At 50.9% G+C, this 9,391-nt stretch overlaps 1 protein-coding gene and 1 long non-coding RNA gene across 2 annotated transcripts in view; one reads left to right on the top strand and one right to left on the bottom strand.

Annotated features, from left to right (window-relative positions):
- Nucleotides 1-6,722: 6,722 nt before the first annotated feature.
- Sppl2c (signal peptide peptidase like 2C) lies at nucleotides 6,723-8,947 on the bottom strand. Its single transcript, XM_031351551.1, has one exon. It carries the CDS (start codon nucleotides 8,899-8,901, stop codon nucleotides 6,826-6,828), a length of 2,076 nt encoding a protein of 691 aa, XP_031207411.1. The 5' UTR covers nucleotides 8,902-8,947; the 3' UTR covers nucleotides 6,723-6,825.
- Nucleotides 8,948-9,049: 102 nt separating this feature from the next.
- Nucleotides 9,050-9,391, top strand: part of LOC116078043 — a 3,307-nt gene continuing 2,965 nt past the window's right edge. The window contains exon 1 of the long non-coding RNA XR_004113405.1: nucleotides 9,050-9,162. This is a non-coding gene — a long non-coding RNA (uncharacterized LOC116078043). The remainder of the gene's footprint in view (nucleotides 9,163-9,391) is intronic.

Here is a 9,391-nt window from a genome sequence, read left to right as displayed (position 1 = left end):
AGCAGGAGAGAATGCAGAGGCCACAGAGGTTTGGTGCTCACTGGCTTGTTCCTCATGGCTTGCTCAGCCTGCTTTCTTATAGAACCCAGGACCACCAGCCCGGGATGACATGTCTCACAATAGGCTGGGCCCTCCTATTTCTCAATGGATCACTAGATGAGAAAGTGCCTTACAGTCTCTCATGGGGACATTTCCTCAGCCAGGGCTCCTTCTTCTCTGATGGCTTGAGTCAAGTTGACACAGAACTAGCCAGTAAAACTGACCCCTGGTCACCTGGACACACTAACACATTACTTTTTTTTTAAATTATTTATTTTTAGTTTTGTGTTTTGCCTGCATATGTGTCTATGTGAAGGTGTCAGATCCTCTGGAACTGGAGTTACAAACAGTTGTGAACTGCCTTGTGGATGCTGGGAATTGAACTCAGGTCCTCTGGAGGAACACCTATTGCTCTTAACCACTGATCCATCTCTACAGCCCAACATATCACTTTTAAGCCACAATCTTTCTTTTTTTCTTTCTTTTTTTTGTTTTTTTTGTTTTGTTGTTGTTTTTTGTTTTGTTTTGTTTTGTTTTGAGGCAGGGTTTCTCTGTATAGCCCTAGCCATCCTGGAACTTACTCTGTAGACCATGCTGGCCTCAAACTCAGAAATCCGCCTGCCCCCAAGTGCTGGGATTAAAGGCATGCACCACCACTGCCTGGCAATCTTTATTTTCTTATTCACCTCAAGATCTCGCCTTCAAAACATAAATAACTTTAAAAGTCCCATAGTCTTTACAAATCTATACACATTAAAATTTCAGTCCCTTTAAAATAGCCAATTTCTTTTAAAGTACAAAGTCTCCTAAAATTGAAAGTCTCTCAATTGTGGGCTCCAGTAAAATAAAAAAATAAATAAACCAAATGCTTTACCTCAAGAGGGAAAAATCAGGGCTCACTCACAAATCAAAGCAAAATCAAACTCCAACTGCCCAATGTCTGGGATCCACTCACAATCTTCTGGGCTCCTCCAAAGACCTCTGCAGTCACTTCTCCAGCTCCGCCCTCTGCAGCTTGTCTTCGAGGCTCTGGCTGACACCATTCCATTGCTGCTACTGCTGTTCTTGTTGATCATGCCATGGTACTGTCATGTCACAGACCGGGGATTCTGCGGGGAGCCATTGTTCCGAGGGGTGATGAAAGTTCTGGCCAGATGGGCAAGGGATTCGGCGGTGACAGACAGAAACGACACAAGAAGTGTGTTATCTGAATGTATTTCTTAAAAATGGCATCAGACTTTTACAGTCATTGCAAAAGAGAAATGAAAAAATCTGGCAGCTCAGTAGTCGAGGTACATCTGAGGTCACCTGAAACACACTGGGTCTAAAATAGCAGCCATCTCCTCTGGATTGGTGACCCCCCACCCCCGGACTCCAAGCATGCTCGGGCCTGCATGGGCCTGGCTGGAGTCCCAGGGGGCTGCGGGTGCGCCAGCCAGGAGGATAGAGGCTCGAATCTTGAATCTTGAATCCAGAATTTAGAATGTTGACTGCTGCACATTGTCTTACACACACACTCAGCTCAAGGTCCCACCCATCCTTAGTAAAATGCCCACTATGCTAATCTTCTGGGCTAGTAGAGTCTCTTTCTTGCTAATTCCTAGGAGTGGTTCAGCTGTAGTCCATGACTGAGAATGAAGATTTTACTTGGCCTTGCTCTGGGATAAGTCTCCCATTCTGTAAGCTTCAATGTCCTACCCACAATGCCAAAGGCAATTAGTCTGGATGGGTAACATTCCAAGCCAGGGTTTGGCTAAGATGTTAGAACACTGGTAAAGTTCAGAGAGCAATGTCCAATTTTGTCTAGCTGTTAATAAATCATATCTTGGTGAGCACCTAGCACGCGAGTTCGCAAGGACATATCTGGACTACCTTAGAGTTAGGGGAACCACGACTGACTGAATACCCAGGAGGTACAAACTCCCTTTGAAGTCATAATGCTTCTTGTCCTTGATCAGGTTTTTACCCCCGATACTGCAGACATAACTGGAGTAGATGAATGAGCGTGGCACTGTCATCTCCCAAACTTTAAGGTCCTCTACTGCAACTAGGCTCCACTTTCACCAATAGCCTCTCATAGATTCTCTTCATGGTACCAATTCTCAACTCTGCATGACCCCTTCAGTCCTGGACCTTCAAATGACACTGAGGCTGCATCTCCACCAGTGCCCTCTCACAGTGCCAAGCCTCAGCTTCTCTCCATGTTCTTCATGCCCTCAAAATAAGTCTTGGATGACTCTTACACTACCAACTTTGGCTGCTAGCACAAGGTACAACCTTATCCAGTTCTTGAACACAGCTTCTCTGTGCTTTCTGGAAACACTTCCCAGAAGGTTTCATCTCAATGATGCTGGTCTTTTTTCAGTCACTATAATTTCCTAGCTCCAGCTAACCATCATCAATTGTCCCAGTAATGCAAAGGTTCAACTTCAGTGGCGCTGGTCTCCTGTTAGTTGTGGCTGACTCTTCAGCTGACCAGAATGATAGAATCTTAGTTCAAAATAGCAAATAGCCATGATAGAGTCTTTAACTTTCCTTCTAAAACTTCACAAACCAGGCCTCCATCTCCTACACCACCCCCAACATTCTTGTCTTCTGAGCTCCTGAAAAACTTCCCACTGAGCTCTTAATGCTCAATGGCTTTTCTAGACCAAAGTTCCAAAGTCCTTCCACAATCCCCCCAAACCATGGTCATGTCAGGTCTGTCACAGACATGTCCCACTCCTGGTATTAACTTCTGTCTTAGTTTCTATTGCTGCGATGAAACACCATGACCAAAAAGTAAGCTGAGGAAGAAAGGATTTATTCAGCTTACACTTCTGCATTGCTGCTCATTACCAAATGAAGTCAGGACAAAACAGAACTCAAACAGGGCAGGAACCTGGAGGCAGGAACAGATGCAGAGGCCACAGAGGTTTGCTGTTTACCGGCTTGCTCAGTTTGCTTTCTTATAGAACCCAGGACCACCAAGTCCAGGGATGGCACATCCCACAATGGGCTGGTCTCTTCTCCATTGATCTCTAATTGAGAAAATGCCTGACAGCTGGATCTCATGGAGGCATTTCCTTAACGGAAGCTCCTTTCTGTCTGATGGCTCTAGCTTGTGCCAAGTTGACACAAAACCAGCCAGTACAGGGTCATCACAACCATGTAGAATTGTATTCTTCATGGGTTGAAGTATTAAGGTAGGGAATCACTGTTTTAGAGTACAGGACATAGATAAAACTATGGATGGCTTGGAGATGCTGGCTCAAATCCTCCTTCCCAGTGATTGGCCAGTAAGGCTGAATGGAGCCTGAGGTTCTGAGGAAGCAGCTATCTTGTGAGCCTAGAGCCCTGGCACGGGCATTAGTATACGAGGAGCTGGCTGGAAGTATGAGCCAAGGCAGGGGGTTGGGGATTCCCCTGGTTCTGTACCTTAGATTCTGGTCTCTGTCTTCCCACCAGCTAGCCCGGATGCCTAAAGGAACCAGAACTCAGTTTTCAAGAGGCTCAATCTGAGGCAGGGGCGGGAGCCCTTCAAACCCGTAGGTTCCTGGTCCCACTCAGGCACACTAGGTCAGAATATGGGACTCAAGGGGCTGGAGAGATGGCTCAGCAGTTAAGAGCACTGACTGCTCTTCTAAAGGTCCCGAGTTCAAATCCCAGCAACCACATGTTGCCTCACAACCATCCATAGCACCCTCTTCTGGTGTGTCTGAAGGCACACTACAGTGTAATTACATATAATAAATAAATAAATCTTGAAAGAATATGAGGCTCAAGAGCTTTTATTTTTCCAATCAGCTGAGTGCCTGATACGCAGCTGAGCTTTTGTGTCTGTTTAAACACCCCAGGCTGCAACATCTACTTGGAGTCATTGCCTAGAGCTGTTTATAGTAGGCAGAACGGCTGTAGTATATTCTTGACAGGAAAAAAAAAAAAAGACCCTGGCCCTCTCCTGTCAGTTCCCATCCCTCCAGTGCTGAGCAGCTTAGGAGGCAGGGGATCTTGATCACAGGTCATACTCTGCCTCTGATGTCCTTGCCTTAGCTTGGGATCCCAAGAACGAGCCTCAGGAGAGACCTAAGAGGCAGAGAGGCCTGGGTCCTGGGGAGACTCGTAGGGGTGAGGGCAGAGAGCAGGGTGGGAAGGAAGAGCCAGCCTCTAGTGAGCTCTGGAGTTTAGGCTGTTCACACAAAATCTTCCTCAGGCATCCTGCAGGGCATAAGTAGATAGGGGGTTGCACCCAGGGGAGCTGGGTGTTAGCAGACAGGAATGGTTCTCCAGTGAGGAGTTATAAGATTTGCATTGGGGATGTCTGGGACACTGGAATTCTACTGCATTCTAGGTTAACTCCAACACAGGCCTGTTCTCTGAATCCCTGTGGATACTGTGTTATCCCAACCTTACAGACTAAGCAGGCTCAGATCTGTGAGCTGCTCCTGTCCACCTGGACTCTGGTAAATGAGGAGGAGGGTAGTTGCCCTGTCCAGAGCCTCTCGGGGTGCTTCCTTGAAGGCCTGTGTCAGCACCATCACTGTCACACCTGTTGTGGCTGGCATCTATAGAGCATTCTGCTTCATAAACCCAGCGAGGAAGCTTGCTGCCTGCCTCCAACTCGGGACTGAGGGGGTTGGATTCCATCCAGCCCTTCCTCTAGAGCCTGGCAGGGGTGCTGCCTGCCCCATGGGCCCAGTGACGCAGACCCACAGTGGGGAGACTGCCTGGTTGGGGATGAGCCAGGGCCTATGGTGGCCCCTCTGTCCAGGCCAGATGGCCACTGGCAGCAGCGGGTGGGTCTGCCAATGTCTCAGGTCAGAGTCCTGGCTCAAGTGCCTCACCTCATCCTGTCCAGCTGGGTCTGCAGCCACTGTTTGCTGAGGTATGTTTCTTCCCTGTAAGTGGGGCTCTGAAAAGCCAGTTCACTCTGACCAAACTCCAAGAAAGAGGCCCAAGGAATCGGTCTTTCCTCACAGGGAATCTGTCTTCTACAGTCAATTGACATCAGTGCCTAATTCCTTCCTTCCTTCCTTCCTTCCTTCCTTTTTTCCTTTTCTTCCTTCCTTCCTTCCTTCCTTCCTTCCTTCCTTCCTTTTCTTCCTTCCCTCCTTCCTTTTCTTCCTTCCCTCCTTCCCTCTTTCCTTCCTCCCTCCTTTCCTTTTTCCCTCCTTCCCTCTTTCCCCCCTTTCCTTCCTCCCTCCCTCCTTCCTTCCTCCCTTCCTTCCTTCCTTCCTTCCTCCCTTCCTTTTTCCCTCCTTCCCTCTTTCCTCCCTTTCCTTCCTCCCTCCCTCCTTCCTTCCTCCCTCCTTCCTTCCTTCCTTCCTTCCTTCCTCCCTCCCTTCCTCCTTCCTTCCTTTCTTTCTTCCTTTCTTCCTTTCTTCCTTCCTTCCTTCCTTCCTTCCTCCCTCCCTCCCTCCCTCCCTTCCTCCCTCCATCCAGCAAACAGAAACCAAATACCTATGACGTGCTAGGCTCTGCCCTTGCCTTGGAAACATTGCTGTGAGGACAAGGTAGGTCCTCACCCTCACAAAGCTGAATTCTATTGCAAAGGACAAGAAAACCAGAGTAACAGGATCTGTTGATACAAACGAGGCCAGAACACTTCACGAAGGAGGGGACAGAGCCTGTAGCTCCTTCTTCCTGCAGGGCACTGGTCATCCAACACAGCTCTTTCAGACCTAGCAACAATCTCTAGGATTGCTCATCCTGTGTTACAGAGAAGCAATCTGGTCAGGGAGAACATTGGTCTCCACTAAATGATATGCTCTAAGTCGGTGTGGGGCTGAGATTTCCGGCTCCTTGACTCTGGCCCCTTTCAAGCATTGCCTCTTGAGACATGAGCCGCCCCCCCCCCCAACAGGGCCTCCTTCAGAAGCCATTCCATTACCCTATGCTCTGGCTGCTCTGATCAAATGGCTTTAAAGTACACCAAACAGCCTAAAACCTGGTGGAGTCCTAAAGGAGATCATCCTGTCCATGCCCCTGCTTCTAGAGGACTTAGGAAAAGCCACATTTTGCCAATGGGTCTTTCGAGTTCTGCAGAACCCTGCTCATTACGCAGAGCCGGTGGGATCTGGCAACCTGATCTGTAAAGCTTCCCACTGAAGCCCCATCTCTCTGTACTCCTGCCTTTAAGTTGTTGCCTGCCCTATACTCCTGCCCTTTTGGATGATGGGGCCCTCCTTCTGTGCCCACTACCTCAGGGGACCCAGCAGGGGCATATTCAGTGTCTCAGGGACAGGGACAATGGCTGGAGTCTGGTCCTTGAGCAGAGGGGTTCAGCAAGCCCAAGGAAGCTGATGTTCGAAGGAAGCCTCATGATTTCCTGGGTCTGGGGGTCTTTCTGTGATAGGAAGAGCATCCAGCTAGCAGGAACAGTGTGTACAAGTGGAGAGGAAGAGGAAAGGATCAAGAAGTTGGGGATGGATGAAGTGGGAGGTGTAGCTATGTGTCAAAGTAAGGGACCGGGGCATTGATTTGAGGAGCCAGGCAGGTAGGCCAAGGGCAAGTAGCTTCCCAGGGAACTCTGGAGGGGCAGATCTCGAGTGGACTTGTACGAGTTGTGTGACCTCCCTGAGCCCCAGTTTCCTCTCTGCACAACTTGGAAGTGGTACCAACCCACAGGAACCTTCCCAGTTTTGCATAGACTTATTCTATGCTACTGTTGTCTTAGAATACTAACAAGCAAAGAGACTCCAGAGGAAGATGGGGAGTTTCTCTAATGCCCGATCCCTTATCCTGTCTAGTATTCCCATGCAGTGTTCTGGAAGCCGTTTGAGAGGTGCAGGTCCTGGGGAACTCTGTTCATAGGGGAGCCTGGGTCGACATACTCCTCTTCACCCTCAAGCCCTTTCTCTTGTGCAACCCCATCCAGGGCAGGCTGCTATCATGGACCCGAGACTGGGTGCGGATGTGGCCCAGCTCGGAGGGGTGTGGGATTGGCGGGATCAGTGGGATCAACATGGCTAGAGGCATCAACTCCTCTAGGGCCATGGGGGAACCAGAGGCTAGCTCATCGAGATCCAAGTTGGCGTCACTCCAGCCCTCAGAACTCTCACTGTGGCCCTCTGGACTCGTGGCTTCATCCTCAGATAGGCTGACCATCTCTGCCATGTCATCCCCGCTGTTGCTGTCTAAGTCCCCTGACTCTCTGTCAATGGCCGCCTCAAACCTGTTGGTTATATGGGAATCGTCCACACCCTCCAGCTTCCTCTCGGAGCCCACAGCAGAGGCAATGGAAGGCTGGGGCACAGGCTCAGCACGTATCTTGGCTCTGCCCTGGCCAGTCCAGAAAAGGGTGAGCTCTTGGCGACAGGTGGCCACAGCAAGGCTGGTAAACAGAGTGCTGGACACTAGGTAGAGCAGGGCAGGCTGGCCCATCTGCATGAGGACCATGGCAACAAAGGTGACCAGCAGGCCCACAGCATAGGCCACTGTACAGGCCATGTAGTAGACCTGGCGAGACTGGATTTGCATGTCAAAGCGGTGACAGTAAGCCACTAAGAAGCCAGGGACAACAATGTCCCCAAAGCCAAGGATGGAGAAGGGCTTGTCGCACAATGTCAAGACTGAGAAGCTCAGCCGGGGCACTTTGAGTACCATAGGCAACCTCTCATGGCTTGAAGAATCTGCCGGCCCTGATGCCACTTCTACCATAATGCTCTCACCAGTCTTGGTGAACAGGGGTGTGATGAAGACAAAGAAGACGTCGAAGGCCAGCAGAGCCAGCAGGAACGAAGTGCAGTTCTTGAGCGTGGGCAGCCGCACCCGCCTCAGGACAAAAAGGCAGTAGGCAACACCCAAAGTATCCTGCAGGAGCCACGCCCAACCGTCCTCATTACGGTAGATGACCCAGAGGACACTCACCATGGCACACAGGCCTGCCAGCAGTAGTAATGGCAACTTTACAGAAGCCTGGTGTCCAGGCAGGACACACTGGTACTGCCACAGGGGCAGGTAGCGCACTATGGGTGTCAGGCAGCTGTAGAGGCCGGTACTGGCGCCCAGGCCGAAGATCCCAATCATGACGTAGACAAAGCAGTCGTAGAAGAAGTACAGCAGAATCATGATGGAGCAGGACATGGTGACCACAGCGCCCGTCATGGCTGGTGTGAAATCCACAGGTGCATCTTCATAGTCATCATCTTCCCAGGCCCTTTGGGACCTCTCAGCGGCCACTGTTTGTGGTTGACTGTGACCACCAAGCCCCCCTCCTCTTTGGGCCTGGCCCCTCTGCAGCCTGTCTGCCTCCATCAAACCAGCCCAGTAGCCACCTGCAGCAACAGTGCCCACAGCCAGGATGAAGATAATCGCCATGTTATAGTCAATAATGGGCTCTGGGGGTGCATACATGGCTACGTGGACATCGGTGTCACTGTAAGTATGGCCGAGGATGTCCAGCATGTCAGTGTAGCGGAGCACAGCCACTGGGATGGTGAGGGCAGGCCAGGGCTTGCTGAGGCCCCCGGGCTTTGAGATGGTGTCTGAACACTGTTGATTGCTGGCCCGGCTCACAATGAGCAACCCATGGGCACCTTGGTCTTGAGCCAGCCAGCCCTTGGCATAGAAGCTACAGTTGCCACGTTTGACCATGGTAGTAGTCTGGTGCAGGGGTCGCTGTCTAGGGAAACTGTCCTGGGCCTGGTGGAAAGAGCCTTCATCTGGACACCAGGATGTCGTGGTGCCATCATGCAGGGGCAGAAGTGGGGCATGGCGCAGGTCCCGGGGGAGGCTGACGTAGTCAGAGCTGTACAGGACACAGTAGTCCTTGCTCCAGTTCTTTGACACAACTCGGACCAAGCCGTATTCTCCCCGGGCCTCGGGGCTGAGGAGGAGGAGGAGGAGTGAGCCCACGGGGAGGAGGGAACCCAGGCATGCCATACTCCTCAGCCACCTACTGTGTCCTCCCAAGGAGGTAGCTACCCACAGCTCTATTACCCTCCCAGGGGGAGGGTGTGGCTCTTTGTCACAGAGCAGCTTAGCCACTTGTCCTGGAAACCAGAGCCACACCTACCTTGTCATAAAGTGAGGTAGACAATTCTGGGACACAGGCCCTTCTCAGATCATGTTCTCAACCCTGGCTCCAGTAGGGAGCTCATCTGAGATCTCATCCCTGCCCAGGCCTCAGTACGGCTAGCCCAGGTAAATTGGAGTGTGTGTGTTGGGGGGGGGGGGCTGAAGATCCCAGGCAGGATTCTGGAAAGAGCTTTTTGTCTTGCTTCCTGGGAAGCCTAGGCAGTGCTGTTCACCTCTCCTTTTGGATTGGTTCCTTCCTTCCTTCCTTCCTTCTTCCCTCCCCCCTCCCTCCCTTCCTTTCTCTCTTTCTCTCTTTCTCTCTCTCTCTCTCTCTCTTTCTTTCTTTCTTTCTTTC

This window comes from Mastomys coucha, unplaced genomic scaffold, assembly GCF_008632895.1.
Source record: "Mastomys coucha isolate ucsf_1 unplaced genomic scaffold, UCSF_Mcou_1 pScaffold5, whole genome shotgun sequence".
Taxonomy (NCBI): domain Eukaryota; kingdom Metazoa; phylum Chordata; class Mammalia; order Rodentia; family Muridae; genus Mastomys; species Mastomys coucha.
This window is presented reverse-complemented; position numbering and strand designations above follow the sequence as displayed.

Excerpts from the sequence above, each read along its gene's own strand:
- Sppl2c (XM_031351551.1), bottom strand. The coding sequence starts at position 8,901 with ATGGCATGCCTGGGTTCCCTCCTCCCCGTGGGCTCACTCCTCCTCCTC.